This window comes from Podarcis filfolensis (assembly GCF_964270895.1).
Source record: "Podarcis filfolensis genome assembly, chromosome: 4".
Classification (NCBI taxonomy): Eukaryota; Metazoa; Chordata; class Lepidosauria; order Squamata; family Lacertidae; genus Podarcis; species Podarcis filfolensis.
This window is the reverse complement of record NC_139607.1, coordinates 98,142,463-98,162,728: the sequence shown is the minus strand read 5'-3', so window position 1 is coordinate 98,162,728 and position 20,266 is coordinate 98,142,463. Positions and strand designations below refer to the sequence as shown.

Here is a 20,266-nt window from a genome sequence, read left to right as displayed (position 1 = left end):
GGGAAGACATGAGATCTTGGATCAGGATTGCCAAATAACAACAACTTCTTCTTCTTGTTATTTCTTACCCAGGACGGGGGGAGTGGGGGGTTACTGGCATGTTTTTGTTCTGGCTTTCATTACGTATTTAGTGTTTTTACCTCGTATTTTTATGCTGTGAACCGCCCTGATACTGGGTGATGGGTAGCTTACAAATTTAATAAATAATAATGAAATAATTCATCCTAAGGCCCAAGGGCAGGTCATAGCAATTAAAAAATTCGATATTAAAATGAGTTTAAAACAAATGACCGCCACAGTAATTGGTCGGGTCCTGAAAAGGCACCTCTCAGGTGTCAGGGGCCGGGGAAAAGAGGCGTGTCTTTGGCTTATGATGGGAATTATGCAAGGAAGTTGCCAAGCGCACCTTTGTGGGGAAAGAATTCCGCCTGTGCCAGAGATTGCATTCTCCCAGGCCGCCCCCACCAGCTTGCGCCTGAGAGTGGAGAAACGACTAAGAGGGTCCCCCCTCTGCTGATCTTAACACCCGGGAGGTTCTGTAGGTGAGTAGCAGTAGATAGGCAGAAGCTAAAATTCATATATTAAATTGAACTCCCTGTGCCAGCAAAATCTTTGGGTTATGAGTCAGCTGCAGGGAGGTTCCTTGGCCCTTCCAAGTCTGACGAACAACAGTGGAAACATCATCTTCCTCTTGCCCCCTTCTCCTCAATAAACTACAGCAGAATCGTAGAGCTGGAAGGGACCCCACCGGTCATCTAGTCCAACCCCCTGCAATGCGGGAATCACAAAGAATTCCTAGGCACCCGACTTCTGTTTAAAAGCTTCCCATTCTGAACGCCTTAACGCCTTCCTAAGGGCTCCTACCTTCCGGCTAGGCTTGTTGGGTATAAAGATACGTGGCTTTTCCAGTTTCGAAATTTTCTTCCGAACCATTTTAATCCCCAGCTTGTTCTGAAGGAAACTGGTGAGTAAAGGTGGATCACCTGGAAAGGAAGGGAAGAAAAGAAAGGGGGAGGGAATCGTCATTAAGCAACTGGGTGGTCTATGTTGCATAGATTAGCTTCATTTCCACGATGCATTTCAGCTAGCAACAAAGAGGAACCACAAGACAGCACAGAGAGTGGAGACAGCTGCAGCAATGTTGTGCAGACTTGGGACTAAAAATCTGCACCTGGGTGCTCCAAACTCTATGAATTCTGCAACCTACATAAAATGTGTCGATTGAGGCAACGTAAATTTTTTCTGATGACTTTGCCCTCTTTATTCTGGCTCTCCTAGTCACAGGAAGAGGTGAGATCTGCAGAGCACAGAATATCTAATTTAGGCACCTTCTGGTTTTTAAGGTTTCACAGCAGGCATTTTCATGCCTTATAACCACAGGGACAGGGACTTGCCAATCAGAAGGTCGGCGGTTCGAATCCCCGCGACGGGGTGAGCTCCCGTTGCTCTGTCTCTGCTCTTGCCAACCTAGCAGTTCGAAAGCACACCAGTGCAAGTAGATAAATAGGTACCACTCTGGCGGGAAGGTAAACGGCGTTTCCGTGCGCTGCTCTGGTTCACCAGAAGCGGCTTAGTCCTGCTGGCCACATGACCCAGAAGCTGTACGCTGGCTCCCTTGGCCAGTAAAGTGAGATGAGTGCCGCAACCCCAGAGTTGGTCACGACTGGACCTAATGGCCAGGGGGCCCTTTACCTAACCACAGGGACTAGAAACTTGTTGCTGGCCACACCCATAACCACAGGGACTAGAAAATGGTTGCTGGTGTTCTTGTTTTACCGCTGCGCGATGTGGTGAAAGGGTTGCCGTGGAACGTCAACTCGGTCAGCGATGGGAAAAGAGCCACGGCTAACAAATCTTCCTCATGTTCGATCTGCAAATCAGAACACAGCAGTGCTTTCAGGCTGGTAGGCGACTGTCCGTCTTGGCTGAGAAAAGGAGCCAGCATTAAAAGGACCATTAAGATTTAGGCTTAGGAAGGAGACAGGTGCATTGGGGCTACCCCACTTCACACAATCCATCCATCCATCCATCCATCCATCCATCCATCAATCAATTCCTGGTCATAGAAAAAGCACCCAGCATCAAGGAAACAATTCTGAAGATAATGCAGATATTGTATTTAACCTCAGGTAAACATCCATATGCGCATAAACATACTCCACTGATGTGCTGGTGAGCATGTGGGGACAGAGGCAGCTATAGACACCTATGGTGGACATGCACAAAAGTGGTAAATTGGGGGGAACAAGTGTTTAACGAGATAAGTAAAATTACTCATCAGCATATCGTGAAGTCTCCAGAGCCTGCGCTATAGAGCCTGTATTTAAAAGATGACCGAAATCAGGACTTGGTGGATGAACCAGTAATTGGCTTTTATTTAGCAGCAGTGCATAGGGTTATAGCCGCATTCGGAAGAGACTTAAAGGGTGCACATTTGAACACTTGGTACAAGGGAGGGTGGCGTATTGCCCTGAGGGGAAAATTGCCTCACAAATTAAGACTGGCAGGGGGAAGAAAGCAGAGGGGTGCCTCTGCTGGAGCTTCATTTCATTCACAAATTATCCAAGAAACTGAAGACCAGATCCAAAGGCAACTTGTGGGTCACTTCATAAGAACATGTTTTACAGATGGATAGATACTATTTTAAGTTGTGGTGCATGTATAGGAATATAGGCCTTTGTAATATATATATTGGGGGGGTCCTTCTTTTGAAGAAAGAAAGAAAGAAAGAAAGAAAGAAAGAGAAAAATTGCATGTCAGGGAGAAGGGTTCTAGCCTTTTCTCCTCCCTGAGGGATCTAGATTTCAGTCTGGAAGGTTGTTTTTTTGGGGGTGTTTTTTTAAGAAGAAGAATGATGGGCAACAACTTGCAACTCTGAAGTGCCACAGAGATTTGCCACCTCTGTGAGAACTTGTTCTTAGTGGTGGCGTCTGAGTGTTGTCATAATATTTTCTAGACGTGGTAGAGCATCTTCTTAGCATGCAAAGGTGTTTCCTGCCCCACCCCATACTGAGTGTGGTCTCCTCTGCCACCAGAAGTACCTGCCAGGGAGGGGCTTTGAAGCCTGAGGTCCTCTAGACACCTGAAAGAGCGTCTCCACTCCCATCGTTCAGCCCGGACACTGAGGTCCAGCTCTGAGGGCCTGAAAGACCTACACTGGCTCCCAGTATGTTTCCAAGCACAATTCAAAGTGTTGGTGCTGACCTTTAAAGCCCTAAATGGCCTCAGTCCAGTATATCTGAAGGAGCGTCTCCACCCCCATCGTTCAGCCCGGACACGGAGGTCCAGCTCCGAGGGCCTTCTGGCGTTTCCCTCCCTGTGAGAAGTGAGGTTACAGGGAACCAGGTAGAGGGCCTTCTCGGTAGTGGCTCCCTCCCTGTGGAACGCCCTCCCATCAGATGTCAAGGAAATAAACAATCATCTGACTTTTAGAAGACACCTGAAGGCAGCCCTGTTTAGGGAAGTTTTTAATGTTTGAAGTTTTATTCTGTTTTCAGTTCTGTTGTGAGCCGTCCAGAGTGGCTGGGGAAACCTAGCCAGATGGGCGAGGTATAAATAAAATTATGATGATGATGTTGAGGACTAGAAACCAGGTCCTCCAACGGGGCGATATAAGATCGTAGCGATTCCTAGACAAACCCGCCTCTACCACTTAGTTGCAAAAGATCAGTGTGTCTCGTTAACAGTGGAAAAGGAAGGATCCAGTCACCTGGTTGTTGGCCAGGCTGAGAAACCTCAGCTCCGGTAGGGGAAGAGTGAACTCGGGGTTGAAACTGGCACAGGAGGCCTTAGAAGCGATCTGCGGCGAAGGAGAACTGTCCTGAAAGGAAGGCAGAGGAGAAGTGAGAAACAGAAACCAGGCCACCAAAGAAGAAAGAGGACCTGCCCCAATGCATCATGGGTTGTCTTGATCCTCCCTCTTAGAATCTCTGCATATGGGTGTGTCAGTCTCTCCCTGGGACTGTCCAACTCCAGAAGGCAAGTGGTGGCTCTGTGATGCCACCCGGCAATAACATATAATAAGAATAATACCTTTATTGTCAATGTACAACCTGTGTACAATGAAATTAACCGAGCCTCCCCCAAAAAAACAATCAATCTCATTGCACTCTGTGTGCTTGTCGCACAACACACCAACCCCGAAAGTCAGTTGCGCTATATTATTTTCCGTTCAGCAGCCTAACAGCCCACGGATAGAAACTGTTTTTTAGCATGTTGGTACAACTGATTACACTTCTATATCTTCTGCCCGAGGGTGGAAGATTAAAGAGGTGCTGGCCGGGGTGTGAATCATCCCTGAGAATTTTTCTCGCTCTCCTAAGGCATCGATCCCGTGCGATGTCATATAGCTGGCTCAGGGGACAGCCCATGATATCATGTGCTGTGTTCACCACCCTCTGTAAAGATATGTGGGTAGTACCAGGCTTCGGGGAATCGGATCCCTCCCCCAGTGGCAGTAAATAAGCAGATCAAACAAAAGGAGCGTTCTTACCAGTTGAAAAAGGGTAAAGGACCCCTGACAGTTAAGTCCAGACACGAACGACTCCGGGGTTGCGGCACTCATCTCGCTTTACTGGCCAAGGGAGCCGACGTTTGTCCACAGACAGTTTTTTCTGGGTCATGTGGCCAGCATGACTAAGCCACTTCTGGTGAAACCAGAGCAGCGCACAGAAACGCCATTTACCTTCCCGCTGCAGCGGTACCTATTTATCTACTTGCACTGGTGTGCTTTCAATCAGAAGGTCGGTGGTTCGAATCCCTGTGACGGGGTGAGCTCCAGTTGCTTGGTCCCTGTTCCTGCCAACCTAGCAGTTCAAAAGCACATCAAAGTGCAAGTAGATAAATAGGTACCGCTCCAGCGGGAAGGTAAACAGCATTTCCGTGCGCTGCTCTGGTTCGCCAGAAGCGGCTTTGTCATGCTGGTCACATGACCCGGAAGCTGTACGCCGGCTCCCTCGGCCAATAAAGCGAGATGAGTGCCGCAACCCCAGAGTCGGCCACGACTGGACCTAACAGTCTGGGGTCCCCTTACCTTTTACCTAGAGCCGATGAGGATGACTTGAAAGAGAAGAAAAATCTTACCTGTGTTGGTAGGTCTGGGGACCAGGATGGAAAGATAACTTCTGTTTTTTATAAAAATAAAAGAGGGAAAGAGGGATATCAGTTTCAAGATGCTGAATACAGATGAAGAATAAACAGGACTAAGATGGCAGCCCTAACCATGGCTATATCCTATGAGATTCAAGGGGGCTTACCCCCAGTCACTTCCAAAGAAACCGTGAGCTGTAACCAAGGGTTGTTCCTGACTTGCTGTTCATGGTTTGTTTTGGGGAGAAAAACTCAGAACTGCCTTGGTCCATCCAGCTCAGTACTATTAGTGAAATATACTCAGAGTCGCAAAGTGATTTCGTGCTCTTTATTCATCTCATAGTGGTGAGGAGGAATGAATGAAAGTCCCCTCAAAGTATCTGCTTTATATACATTATTTACACAATGGGCTGCACATGATTGGCTAATTCCGGAATTCTACTGTAAGCCAATCAGGTTGTGGATTCACTTATATCTGGAGCATGATTGGGTGGTTTCTGCCGACCAATCATACTGCTGCATTGTTCTAGGACCAATCAGACTGCTGCCTTTTGGATCCTATTGTTCTAGGACCAATCAGACTGCTGCCTTTTGGATCCTATTGTTCTAGGACCAATCAGACTGCTGCAGTTTGGATCCTATTCAACTCAGTACATAACAATTAGTATTGCTGTTCTTGCTGTTGTTGTTACCACCTTGCATTTTATTGCTCCCACACATACTGAAGAGCCTTCATTTTCCAATAAATTGATTAGATGGTCTTCCTTCTCTTGTCCTAACTAGGTCTGTCAATTCCATCTTTTGCACTGTCCCTCGGCTAGCCATACATCTAACATCAAAGACTTAAGATTTTCACCCAATTAATAGCCATACGAGTGGCTATCAATACCGTATTGGCCCGAATATAAGCCTCACTTTCCCCCCCCCAAATACTGACCATGAAAATAGTGCGGCTTAAATTTGCGACCTTACAAAAATTGGCTTTTACAATATCACTGCTGAAACAGACATACAGTAAAATGGAACGGGTGTGAGTGCCTGCGGAATTTTACGGGAGCAGCTTATATTCAGGTATTGTATTTTTCTCTCTCCCCCCCCCCCGCCTTGAATTTTAAAGGTGTGGCTTATATTCGGGTGCAGCTTATATTCGGGCCAATACAGTAAATTATTATTATTATTATTATTATTATTATTATTATTATTATTATTAATTTATATCCCACCCTCCCCAGCCGAAGCCGGGCTCAGAGCGGCTAACAACAGTAAAATGATACAACATTCTAAAATCATTTCATTATAAAATCAGTTCAAATCAGATTAATGGCAACCATTGGGCTAGAGTTCTGTGAGGATTGCCAAAATGTACTGTCAGTTCTCTTATCTTCGGATAAAACCTGGTCCTTAAATTAAAATTTTATGCTGTTAATAAATGGCTTATGTTTTGTTTCTTTTTTGTTTCCTAGGCTTGGTTAGCTTCTTTCACCATCATCCACGGGGGCGAGGAGCACCATTGCACTACAAATAATAATATATAATTATGGCCCACCAGTCCTGTCTGGGTCCTTGCTGTTTTGGAAGACAATGTACTCTGGCTGCCCACCACCAGCCGGGGACTTATCCTGGCGGATCTGTTTCCCAGCACTCTTGCGGCTGCGCAATCCTTCCCTGATGCCCGACTTGGCAGATAAAGGATGGATGGAGAATCGGCCGCTGTCCAAGTGGTGGAGATATGGCACCTCTCTGATTCCATTTCTGTCCAAGTTTAACTGCTTCAGGCTGAAAAATGGAAACAAGGAGGCCAGTGGTAAGGCCAAGGTTTGCAGAACTCCTGCACAGACCAGGGCGAAGCGCTAGACTGTTTTCCAATTATTGCTATATAATATAACTGCTAAATTTATTACTCACTTTTTACCACGTGACTTACAAGACGACTTACCAAAAAAATAATAATCATATAGGAAAACTTAGGATGGGTGGGGAACACAGTAATACACCCCACACTCTCTAAAATGCCATAGATAGTTAAAAGCCAAAGAAAGGCCTGGTTAACAAGGAACTGTTTTGCCTGTTGCCAGAAAATAGATAACAATGGTGCCAGGAGAGACCCTCTGGAGAGAGGATTCCACAAACAGGGAGCCACCACTGAAGAGGCCCATTCTCGTGTTGCCACCCTCCAGACCTGCCATGGACGTTCCCCGCGCCCCCCCCCCCCACCATTGTTCAGCCCAGACACTGAGGTCCAGCTCCGAGGGCCTTCTGGCGGTTCCCTCCCTGCGAGACGTGAGGTTACAGGGAACCAGGCAGAGGGCCTTCTGGGTGGTGGCACCCACCCTATGGAACGCCCTCCCATCAGATGTCAAGGAAATAAACAACTATCCAACTTTTAGAAGACATCTGAAGGCAGCCCTGTTTAAGGAAGTTGTTCATTTTTGATGTTTTATCGTGTTTTTAATATTCTGTTGGGAGCCGCCCAGAGTGGCTGGGGAAATCCAGCCAGGTGGGCGGGGTATAAGTAATAAATTATTATTAAATTATTATAGTAAGCACAGGAGGTCTTCCTTACTTGCGGAGGTTGGCCAGGCTGACAAAGACGTTGGCGTGGCAGAGGCGGTTGTCGTCCAAGAGCAAGACTTCCAGAGCCGGGAACCTCGGGGAGCTCTCACTGCCAAGGGAAACATACAGTGACTTTGGCTGTGCCACATCACTCAGGATAAGGCAAAAGGAAAGAGAAGGGTGCAGTGTAAGACTTTGACAGAGAAAGGAAGAGATGTGGAGCCCTCGAGATGCTGCTGAACTACAACTCCCATCATCCCCCAGCTAGCATATCCTGTGGTTGGAGGTAATGAGAATCGCCCCGACCTGGCCACAGTGATCCATGCGACGGTCACCTCCAGGCTTGACTACTGTAATTTACTCTACGCGGGGCTGCCCTTGAAGCTGTCCCAGAAACTCCAGTGGGAGCAGACTGCTGCAGCGAGGCTCCTAATGGGGTCCCTGCCATGGGAGCATATTCACCCAGTGCTTTTCCAGCTGCACTGGGTCCCGGTGGAGTACAGGGTCAGGTTCAAGGTGCTGGTTTTGACCTTTAAAGCCCTTCACGGCCTAGGACCCTCGTACCTATGGGACCGCCTCTCCCGGTATGCCCCACGGAGGACCTTAAGGTCCATAAATAGCAACACCCTAGTGGTCCCGGGCCCTAAGGAAGTTAGATTAGCTTCAACCAGAGCCAGGGCCTTTTCAACACTGGCTCCGGCCTGGTGGAACGCTTAGCCTCATGAGACCAGGGCCCTGCGGGATCTGATTTCTTTCCGCAGGGCCTGTAAAACAGAGTTGTTCCGCCTGGCCTTTGGCTTGGAGCCAATTTGATTCCCTCCCCCTCTTTCTTTTTCCTTTCTCCTCCTGTGATGGGGCTGCATTTTAATATTTTAATGTTTCAATATTTTAATGTTGTATTTTAATCTTGTTTTTAAGTTGTATTCATTCAACTTGTTTTTATTATTGCTTGTTAGCCGCCCTGAGCCCGGCCTTGGCTGGGGAGGGCGGGGTATAAATAAAAATTATTATTATTATTATTATTATTATTAATGCACCACGTTGGCTTTCCCTGATCTACAGGTTCCACAAACCCCACGCGACCCGACCTCCCCCCCCCCCACAAATAAAAACTCTTACTCTCCACCTTCCTCTCCCCGTGGGCTTACCTCTCAGGGGCAGCCAGGTCGAGGGGAAGCGAAGTGAGCCCATTGGCGGTGAGATGGAGGGCTTTTAAGTGGGACAAAACTCCCAGGGCTCGGACGTCCTCGGGAGAAAGGTTGTTGTATGAGAGATCCAAGACCTGGAGCAGAGGCAAACCAGGCAGTTCCATGGCTGGGGAAGAACCAGCGTCACCTCTAACCCAGCCACAGCAGGAAGAACGACACTGTGAGATGTTTTTATTGCCAATGGCTTGGGGGTGAAATAAAAAATTTAAGGTCTTATATATAAAATAAATGTTCATAAACGTACCAAGCAAACACGTACATAAATACCGTATTTTTCGCTCTATAGGACGCACTTTCCCCCCTCCAAAAATGAAGGGGAAATGTGTGTGCGTCCTATGGAACAAATGCAGGCTTTTGCTGAAGCCTGGAGAGCGAGAGGGGTCGGTGCGCACCGACCCCTCTTGCTCTCCAGGCTTCAGGAAGCTATCTGCAAGCCTTCAGAGTGTGGCGGGAGTGCCCGCCAGGCTCCGAAGGCTTGCGGATAGCAGCCTGCAGCCCGAAGGCCGGGGAGCGCAGCGCTGTGCACCCTGGGCTTCGGGCAGCTATCCGCAAGCCTTGGGAGCCCGGTGGGAGTTCCTGCCGGGCTCCCAAGGCTTGCGGATAGCAGCCTGCAGCCTGAAGCCAGGGGAGCCCGCCGGGCTCAGAAGGCTTGCGGATAGCAGCAAGCTCCGGGAGCGAAGGTGAGGTTGCGCGCAACCTCGCCCCCGCTCCCGGACCCGTTCTGGCGGCTGGGGTCGGGGGAAGCTCGGGCTTCCCCCGCCCCAGCCCCGCAGCTAAAAAGGAAGCCCCAAAGAGCAAAGAAGCCAAGACAGTGAGCGGGAATTTTTTTTTCTTTATTTCCCCCCCCCAAAAAACCCCTAGGTGCGCCCTATGCTCTGGTGCGCCCTATAGAGCGAAAAATATGGTATATAATCCACATGTCTGAAGCAGCATGCAGTACGCAGCCCAGTTGCCAGTTGCTTTGCCAGGCATCCTGGGTCATAAAAGATAGTAGGCAGTTTCTCTGATGTACCCTTCCTTGGTTTTGTTAATCTTAGGGCCTGGAAATAGTTTCACAGGAAGGTGATAAAGATACCTATCTCCTTGCCACCCTTCCTCTCGTGTTTATTGCTTGCTTATGACATCTGGGGTTGCTGAATGCATTCCTTCTTTTTAGTCCTGTTTTATTTACCCTAGAAGTATGCATGCTTAAATTAGCTTTTGTAGTGTAACTTTGTCCCCACGTGGAACAGATTGGTTCTTACGAACACTGTGTAAAAAGTTATTTTGTGAATAAAACGACCTGGGCTGAGGGGTGGAGAGGAATTATTATACGCACGCCTCCCAGAGTCTTGCTGGTCAAGCCTCTGGGTGTATTTTATTAATCAGAGTCCAATCCTTCCTTGCTTTGGGAATGCCACAACAAGGTATGGACCCGGGACATTCTGCAGGAAAAGCCGCTGCTCTTCCAGTGAGTTCCAGGCCCTTTCCCTACATGCCACGAGAAGCCAGTCCCTTAAGCTCTATCAGTCACCCCTCTGACTTACTTCCAAGTGTGGAAAGTCCCCGGCGTTGACTTTTAGATTCCTTAGGCCGTTCAAGGAGAGTTCCAGTTCCCGGAGCCCAGGAAATGTACGGAAAGCGTCTGAATGGGTGATAAAAGGGAAGGCAACATCAACCGAAAGAATCAGTGCCGATTGTTTTGGATTACTGGGCACAAAGCATGTGAATGGTATAGCCGCCACCCCCCATTTAGGACTCCCCAGATGCGCATGTTCTTTTGGGCAACACTGAGTCTCCAAAAAAGGGAACCACACAAACACACTTTCTAAGCAGTTGGAGGACCAGCTCAAGGCATTTTGCCACCCAAATCAAAGGACAAGCCGGCTGAATCTCACTTCAACACTTGGAAAGGGGAAAAGGTCCTCCAGTGTCCCTGAGGGCAGAAGTCTAGCTTATAGAAACGCCCTCCCACCAGATGTCAAAGAGAACAGCAACTACCAGACTTTTAGAAGACATCTGAAGGCAGCCCTGTTTAGGAAAGCTTTTAATGTTTGACGGACTACTGTATTTTAATATTTTGTTGGAAGCCGTCCAGAGTGGCTGGGGAAACCCAGCCAGATGGGCGGGGTATAAATAATAAATAATAATAATAATAATAATTAGTAGTAGTAGTAGTAGTAGATGATGCATGACAGGTCTATGGCACATGCCACTCTGATCTCCAGCTAGGGATGGGGGCGAAACTGGGTTCAGTTTGCAATAATAATAATAATAATTTTCTTATTTATATCCCACCCACCTGGCTGGGTTTCCCCAGCCATTTAAATGCAAATCGATCAAATTTGCAGTTTCTGAAACAAGACGAGAACTGAAACACAGCCATCCTTCAGAATGTGCCCTTCTCTGAACCAAACAATGCTTACCAAAATACATATATCGGGGGAAAGTGTGCATAAAAATGAGTATGTTAGTGAAAGCTATGTACAAATAAACATGCTATATCAGGGGAATGGGCTTGCAAAAATGTGTACGTTGGTCGAAGCTGCATACCGAAAAGGACTTGTTAAGGTGAAATTCAAAGGAAAAGGCCGGTTAATTTTTATGAGGGTTAGGAAAAGAAGAGTTTGCCAATTGCTGTAGAAATGTAAAGAACCGAATTTAAGACTGGAAAAATGAGAAACCGAGAGATGCAAAATCAGACAGTTCCTTTGATCCCTATCTCCAACACAGAGGAGGCATGGGGGTGGAGTGCCTGCTATTATTTTTTACATGGCTGTGGGTCATCGCCAGCACAGCAGGCCAGATTGGAGCCATCATAGCCAAGAAACACAGGGTAATGTAGTGTTGTGAGTTTGTGCGGTGCCTGGACTACCCTTCTAGTTCCTGGACCCCCCCCCCCTTCCTGAGTGCCAGTCACTGGATTTAGCACATTAACATTTGGGCGAAACCAGCTTCCCGTGTTCAGGAAATCACCTGGGAAAGGAGCCATTGACTAAGAATGAAGTGGAGGTGATGGCCCATTATTAAAACCATAAAGAAGGAAAAGTCTGAAGTCTCCAGCTCTGAGGAAGCCTAAATCTACATCCTTGTGCAAATGAATTGAAACAAAGCATGTTTTCTATCTAAGAGAAGCTTCATGATTGCCACATCAATCAGTCTGTCAAGCACCCACAAAAGATGTTTTGGGGATGTGTCTGTTATTATGGTGTACGGAAGCCTGCAGCCAATAGAAGGAATGATGCGCTCGCCACAATATATTGAGATTCTGCAAAAGAGAGTTATTCCAGAGCTGGAAAAGAGGTAACCTGACGGTACTGGGATACTGCAGCAGGATCTAGCCCCCTGTCACACATCGAAAGTGGTGAAGAAATTCATGACAGAGCAGCAAATACAGGTACTTGATTGGCCAGGGAATTCCCCGGACATAAAGCCCATTGAGAATTTTTGGGCTATATGCAAAAGTCTCCTCCATGCTGTAGACGGTACAACTATGGAGAAGCTGATTCAGGCGCTGATTCAAGTGTGGTACATGGATCCGAAAATCAACAGTGACTGTTTGTAACTAGTACAGTAGACTCCATGCCAAACCGTGTTCAAATGCTGCTTAAAAATAGTGAAAAAGCAAAAAAGACCTTGATGGATTACTTTGAAATAAATAGTCAAGGGCTAACAAAGTTACAGACGGTCTGGGATGCAAGCAAGGCTGTAATGAGAGGACTCTTTATACAACAAAATTCATTTAAAAGGAAATTGAGAGAGAAAAATAAAAAAAGAAATATTGGAGGAAATTATGAAAAAGGAGAAACAGCTGCCAAACAAAGCAAACAAAGAGGCAGTAAAACAGGCAATCAAAACATTACAAACCCAATACTCAATGATTATAAACGAGGAAATCAGCTGGAAAATAAAAAGAGTAAAACAAAAATATTTTGAGCATGCAAATAAACCAGGGAAGTTGTTAGCCTGGCAGCTGAATAAAAGTGAACAAAGGAACTCCATAAATAAAATTAACATAAATGGCAGAATTACAGACAAGCTGAAGGAAATACAAGAAGGGTTTGTTAAATATTTTTCTGAGTTGTATAGACAAGGGAAAGAAAAAACATTTAAGATAGAAGAGTACATCAGAAATAGCAATATGCCATATTTAAAAGAAGAACAAAGGAACATCCTTAACTCCCAGATAACATTGCAAGAAATACTTGATGCAATAAAAAGCTCTAAAAATGGCAAGTCTCCAGGCCCGGATGGCTTTACGGCAAAATATTATAAGATATTAAATGAACAATTAGTGAACCCATTGAAAGATGTCATGAATGAAACACTGAACACAGGCGAAATCCCAGAAACATGGAAACAGGCCTATATAACAGTAATTCCAAAACAAGACGCAGATTTGCTGCAAATTAAAAACTATAGGCCTATTTCCTTGTTAAATAATGATTACAAATTGTTTGCAAATATCCTAGCTAACAGATTAAAAAAAATATTAAATGAATATATACATCAAGACCAAGCTGGGTTCCTACCAGGAAGACAAATGAAGGAGAATATAAGGAATATTTTGAATATAATAGAATATTTGGAGGCTAAAAATGAAAAGAAAGTGGCAATGATGTTTATAGACGCTGAAAAAGCCTTCGATAATGTTTCTTGGAAGTTCATGGTAAAGCTGTTAGAACAAATCAGAAGTGGTCCCAAGTTTTTAAAAGCAATAGCAGCAATCTATTCAGAACAAAAAGCTAAACTAATTATAAATCAGGTGATAACGGGTGATTGTAAGATCCAAAAAGGAACAAGACAAGGATGCCCATTATCACCATTATTGTTTATTCTGGTCTTGGAAGTACTTGCTAAAAACGTAAGAGCAAATAAAGAGATTACAGGTGTAAAAGTTGGGAAAAGTGAATTCAAGTTAAAAGCGTATGCAGATGACTTAGTGATAACAGTGGAAGAACCTGAAATTTCACTCCCTAAAGTAATAGAAAAAATTCAGAATTTTGGGGAAGTGGCAGGATTTAAGCTAAATAGGAATAAAACTAAATTATTAGTTAAAAACATGAAGGAAGAAGAAAGAACCGAATTAGAACAAAATATTGAGATTGAAGTCCATAAAAAGGTTAAATATTTAGGGATTTGGTTAACATCAAGAAATATAAACCTATTTAAAAATAACTATGAAAAAAATTGGCTTGAGGTAAAAAGAAATTTAGAAATATGGAGCAGAATGAATCTCTCAATGTTAGGAAAAATATCAGCGATTAAAATGAATGTGTTGCCTAAAATGCTATTTCTTTTTCAATCAATACCAGTCATCCTGAAAGATGAATGCTTTAAACAATGGCAGAAAGAGATTTTAAGATTTATCTGGAGGGGCAAAAGGCCAAGGATAAAACATAAAATACTAACAGATGTAAAAGACAGAGGCGGGTTTGCCCTCCCAGGCCTTAAATTGTATTACGAATCTGCTTGTTTGGTATGGATCAGGGACTGGATGAGATTGAACAAGCAAGAGGCACTAGAACTAGAAGGACATGACAACAGATTTGGTTGGCATGGATACTTAGGGTATGGGAAAGGGAAGATTCATAGAAGTTTTTACAACCATATAATCAGGAAATCATTAATGAGAGTATGGGAGAGATATAAAGACTTATTGGAACAAAAGACTCCGTGGTGGCTTTCACCACATGAAGCATTACTGCTTAAACCACTTGGAAAGAAAGGAAAATGGCTCACATATGCTGATTTATTAAAGGAACATGATGGGAAATGGAAATTAAGAGATTATGATGAGATCAAAGACCACTTTCAGAGTTGGTTGCATTATCGACAATTACATGAAACATATAAAGAAGACTGTAAGAAAGGATTTAGTTATACTAGATCTAGGTTTCAAACGGAAGTGATTGAAGGGAAAGTGAAATTACTGAAGGCTGCATATAGCATACTATTAGAATGGGAGACGAAAGATGAAGAGGTAAAATCAGTTATGATTAAATGGGCACAAGATGTAGGTCACAATATTATGATGGAGGATTGGGTTAAATTATGGAAAACTGACTTAAAATTTACAGATTGTTCACTATTGAAGGAGAACTACATGAAGATGATGTACAGATGGTATACAACACCAGTACAGCTAGGGAAAATGTACAAAAGTAGCTCAAACATATGTTGGAAGTGTAAGGAAAAGGAGGGAACATTTTATCATATGTGGTGGGATTGTAAAGTAATTAAAAAATTTTGGGAAATGATATACAATGAACTGAAGAAAATGTTCCATTTAACATTTGTTAAAAAACCCGAGGCATTTTTGTTGGGGATTGTAGGGAAAGACCTGCCAAAAAAGTTGAAAAACATCTTCATGTATGCGACAACGGCCGCGAGAGTTCTGGTAGCACAAGGATAGAAGACTGAAGAAATCCCAACTAAAGAATCAGGCAAGAAAAATTGACGGATTATGCAGAACTGGCAAAATTGACACATAAGCTACGGGACAAGGATAACTGTGACTTTAAGGATGAATGGGAACCTTTCACAAAGTATTTGAAGACGCAACAAAGTGAACTGGACTCCTTGGCAGGTTTTGAATAAACATCCACAATTTTTTACTGATAATAATTAGCTAAACAGTTGGAGGATCTATACAACTCTGTAACATGCAGAAAATAGCATTATTGGAGAATCCAAAGACTGGAACTGAGGGAAATGGGGGGGATGGGTTTTGTGGGGGGTGGGGGGAGGAAAAATGGGGGGGAATAAGGATATGTTTTTGGAAAATATGTTCTGTTATAACTTTGAATAAAAAAAATAAAAAAAAATAGTGGAGGTCATATTGAAATACTTTATTGTCACTTGTACAACTTGTATACAGTGAGATTACACAAGCACCCCCCATTCAGCTCTCTTAGTCTTAATTCCCCTTGTTTACTGACGCACACCCACCAAACCCGAAAGTCAGTTGCCCTGTTGTTATCTTTTCATTCAGCAGCCTAACAGCCCACGAATAGAAGCTGTTCTTTACCCTGTTGGTGCGACTAATCATGTTTCTATATCTTTTGCCCGAGGGCAGGAGATCAAGAAAGTGCCGGCCAGGGTGTGAATCATCCCTGAGAATTTTCCTCACTCTCCTGAGGCAATGTTCTTCTGCTTTTTCATCCAGCGGATTCACGGGACAGCCCATAATATCTTCACCACCCTCTGTAGGCACTTCCTATCAGATGATGTCAAAGATGATGTCCGTTACTAATATACGTATATGTGAGTTTTGTACAATAAGCTACTAAACTCATTGTTTGTTTCAATTAATTTGCACAAGGACGTACCCTAATAGCCGTTGTGCAGGCACAGATGACAGCTGAATGAACGGGAGTTGCAGGAAGGCAGGAGAACCCAAAAAAACATGCATTTCAGGTGAAGACACCCCCATCCCCATTTTGATGCAAACATCTCTGTGCAAATGCGGAAAATGACCTCTCTGCATTTCAAGCCGCCTGTGTGAACATGCCCGCTGATTCTTCATCACCCAACAGCCCAATTAAAAATAACATGCCAGTGCTGAAGCCCACAAACTGCCACACATTCCTTACCCAAGGTCAAGAGATTTTCTGTGGCGTTGATATAGGCAACGCAGTCAAACTGCTCAAAATCTTCCTCTTTTGCCTGTAGAAGTCAAAAGGAAACAAGCTCCATCCACACAGAAGTAGGGCCAAAATGGTTAGGCTTGCACCCAACTGCAGAGCAAACTGGAATCCTCTGACATTCATAACCATGGATGGACCCCAGACCCTCAACTAAGGCAAAGGTTAAAAAAACAACAACAGTAAAGGACCCCTGGATGGTTAAGGCCAGTCAAAGGCGACTATGGGGTGTGGCACTCATCTCCGCTTTCAGGCCGAGGGAGTCGGCATTTATTCGCCTAAGGCTTTCCAAGTCATGTGGCCAGCATGATTAAATTGCTTCTGAAACAATGGGACACCGTGACAAGTCCCAGAGCGCACGGAAATGCCATTTGCCTTCCCGCCGCAGATGTACCTATTTATCTACTTGCACTGGCGTGCTTTCGAACTGATCGGTTGGCAGGAGCTGGGACAGAGCAATGGGAGCTTACCCCATCGCACGGATTCAAACTGCTGACTTTCCGATTGGCAAGCCCAAGTCTAAGTGGTTTAGACCACAGTGCCACCCGCATCCCATAGAAGCCCCCCAACTAATGGTTGCATAGCAACGTGACTTTCCAGGCTTGGACCATGGCTATATTCAGCCAGTTAGGTGGGTTGTCGTTCCATCCCATTTTACCATAGCTGCTGCTATCCCAGTACAATGCACACCAGAGTAAATTCACAAGGCAAGCCTCCTACTCACCATGACAAAATTTTGGTTACTGATGTCCACAGAACACAAATGTGACGGGCTTTTCACATGGTGGAGCTTAATCTGCAAATAATAATAATAGTAATATATTATTTGTACCCAGCCCATCTGACGCTGGCAGCTTTCAACATACCGTATTTTTCCCTCTATAACACGCAGATTTTTTCTCCTAAAAAGGAAGGGGAAATGTCTGTGCGTGTTATTGAGCGAATGTGTGGTCCCTGGAGCCAAATGGCAAAAAAAATCAGGCAAAAATCAAATCGCGCGTCTCGGAGAAGGGAAACCTGAAAAGAGGAAGTGGCTGCTTTCCTGCATTCTGCCTCAGGGTCTTACTGCCCACCCTCCTCTGTTTCCTTGCTGTGTTTGCTCAAACGGAACAAAGAGCAGGGAAAGCCCCTCCCCTCCAGGCAAGCAGAGGGGAAAGCAGAGTGTCGTCTCTGTGCTCCGGTGCTGCTGAAAACATGCAGGAGGGAGAGAGAGAGAGAGAGAGAGAGAGAGAGAGAGAGAGAGAGAGAGAGAGAGCTGGCTGGCTGGCTTGGGTGGGTAGGTGAGGGAAAACTTTTGCCTTCCTTTCCTCCCTCCCGTTATACCCCTCTCCTGCATTCTTAGCCAGCTGCTTCTCTGCACACCCCTCTCGTGCTCCTTGTCCATTCTGTATTTTTCCTTCCTTCCCCACTTAAAATGTGGTTAAAAAGCATGGATCCACATGGATCCTCAGGATCTTTGCATTGGGTCACCCCAAATTCACCATCAGATCACATAGCATGTCCATGGCTACAGCCTGCCCCCCCCCCAAATCACGCACCCACTGTTGCCTGGGGCTGCAATGGTGCAAAAACGTGGTTACAAAACATGGATCCTCAGGATCTTTGCATTGGGTCACCCCAAATTCACCATCAGAGCACATAGCATGTCCATGGCTACAGCCTGCCCCCCCCAAAATCACACACCCACTGTTGCCTGGGGCTGCAATGGTGCAAAAACATGGTTACAAAGCATGGATCCACAGGGATTCTCAGGATTTTTGCATTGGGTCACCCCAAATTCACCATCAGATCACATGTCTGTGGCCACAGCATGAAGCACAAAAATGATACATCCACTGTTTCATTCAGAATGTTTTTTCCCTTGTTTTCCTCCTCTAAAAACGATGTGCGTGTTATGGTCAGGTGCGTGTTATCGAGCGAAAAATACAGTAATATAAAAACACAACTAAGCATCAAGCGTTAAAAACTTCCTGAAAATTCCTTATTTATGTATGCTACTACAGCAGCAAGTATCTTACTTGCCCAAAAATGGAAAGAAGAAGAAGTCCCAGCAAAGGAAGAATGGATACAAAAATTCAGGGAATATGCAGAAATGGAGAAACTTACTGGGAGAATAAGAAATCAAGATAACAAACTGTTTATAAAAGAATGGAAATGGTTTATTGCATATTTACAAATAAATTGTAAACAGATAAAAACACTGGCAAGATTATTGTAATAACCTGCAGTTTCATAAGAGTATATATTTAAAGAAGATGAACAAATGAGCAAATTAAGACAATTAGGATATGCAGAAGATATTAAAAATAAATGTAAGGAACTGCAGAAAGAGGGGGAAGGAAGTCAAGTTTTGAAATGTCAAAATGATTATAAAATCAGTGAAATGTATAAACTTGAAAAGTATAAATAATTTTTTTAAAAAAGGAAAAAAAAACTTCCTGATACAACAAGCCAGAGAACAGGGTTGTGGACACACACTGCCCAAGGAAGGCAGTGTGGCCTAGTGGCCAGGGTGCTGGACCAGGACTTTGGAGACCAGAGTTCAGTTCTTTGCTCAGCCATGAAATCTCACTGGGCAACCTTGGGCTAGTCACCAGCCACCTCACAGGGTGATGGGGAGAGCCATGAAGCCCACTTTGAGCTCTCGGGAGGAAAGGTGGGATTTAAATGCAGCAATACAGAAAAAAGAAAAATGCAAAATCCTCTACCAAGGAAAACTGAGCTCTGGGCCTCTTCTAATTATGCTTGAGTTTTTCATGCTCTCAACCACCCCCAAATAGTACAACTAAAATGATCAAAGAGCTGAAGAGCCTAAATAATAATAATAATAATAACAACTGGATGAGACCCTATCTGCCCGCGGACTGTCTCCCCAGAGTGGTGCATGCTCTAGTTATCTCCTTCTTGGACTACTGCAATGCGCTCTATGTGTGGTTACCTTTGAAGGTGACCCGGAAACTGCAATTAATCCAGAATGCGGCAGCTAGACTGGTGACTGGAGGCGGCCGCCGAGACCACATAACACCGGTCCTGAGAGATCTGCATTGGCTCCCAGTACGTTTCCGAGCACAATTCCAAGTGTTGGTGCTGACCTTGAAAGCCCTAAACAGCCTCGGTCCTGTATACCTGAAGGAGCGTCTCCACCCCCATCGTTCTGCCTGGACACTGAGGTCCAGCTCCGAGGGCCTTCTGGTGGTTCCCTCCCTGCGAGAAGCCAAGTTACAGGGAACCAGACAGAGGGCCTTCTCGGTAGTGGCGCCCGCCCTGTGGAACGCCCTCCCACCAGATGTCAAAGAGAAAAACAGCTACCAAACTTTTAGAAGACATCTGAAGGCAGGCCTGTTTAGGGAAGCTTTTAATGTTTAATAGGTTTTTGCATTTTAGTGTTTTGTTGGAATCTGCCTAGAGTGGCTGGGGAAACCCAGCCAGATGGGCGGGGTATAAATAATAAATTATTATTATTATTAACGTATTTGTGCGAGGATCGGCGCCAGTCTCAAGCTGCACGGTCTCTTTCTTGAAGTCACTCCACACGCACAACAGAAAAACAGCAGTACCCCAATCGCACTCACCAGCTGTGCGCCGTCGAGAGTTTTGTTGTCCAGAAGCCTGTAAGCCCCACTCGCCGTCTCTGGTCTTCTCAGCCTAACTTGGGGGGCTTTTGTCCCAAACAGCAACTCGATCTTGGTCTTCTCCGCTGTCCGGCGGGCCACTTGCCAGTGGCCAGCCCCTGAGGAGCCACGACAGAAAAGGAAAACGGCCAACATCAAATCGGGAGAAAGCACACTGTGG

The 20,266-nt window shown here is 45.1% G+C and overlaps 1 protein-coding gene and 1 long non-coding RNA gene across 2 annotated transcripts in view; one reads left to right on the top strand and one right to left on the bottom strand.

Annotated features, from left to right (window-relative positions):
• XRRA1 (X-ray radiation resistance associated 1) overlaps window positions 1–20,266 on the bottom strand; it is a 37,998-nt gene that overhangs the window by 9,035 nt on the left and 8,697 nt on the right. Inside the window, exons 4-14 of the mRNA XM_083609570.1 lie at window positions 20,047–20,204; window positions 17,199–17,270; window positions 16,424–16,496; window positions 10,376–10,473; window positions 8,790–8,923; window positions 7,652–7,750; window positions 6,635–6,864; window positions 5,083–5,123; window positions 3,710–3,820; window positions 1,777–1,870; window positions 865–983 (exon numbers count right to left, since the gene is read on the bottom strand). Of these exons, the coding sequence (XP_083465696.1) occupies window positions 865–983; window positions 1,777–1,870; window positions 3,710–3,820; window positions 5,083–5,123; window positions 6,635–6,864; window positions 7,652–7,750; window positions 8,790–8,923; window positions 10,376–10,473; window positions 16,424–16,496; window positions 17,199–17,270; window positions 20,047–20,204 (1,229 nt within the window). The remainder of the gene's footprint in view (window positions 1–864; window positions 984–1,776; window positions 1,871–3,709; window positions 3,821–5,082; window positions 5,124–6,634; window positions 6,865–7,651; window positions 7,751–8,789; window positions 8,924–10,375; window positions 10,474–16,423; window positions 16,497–17,198; window positions 17,271–20,046; window positions 20,205–20,266) is intronic.
• LOC310761027 lies at window positions 3,734–6,592 on the top strand. The gene is made up of 2 exons (XR_014547199.1): window positions 3,734–3,842; window positions 6,552–6,592. It is a non-coding gene; the product is annotated as an uncharacterized lncRNA (long non-coding RNA).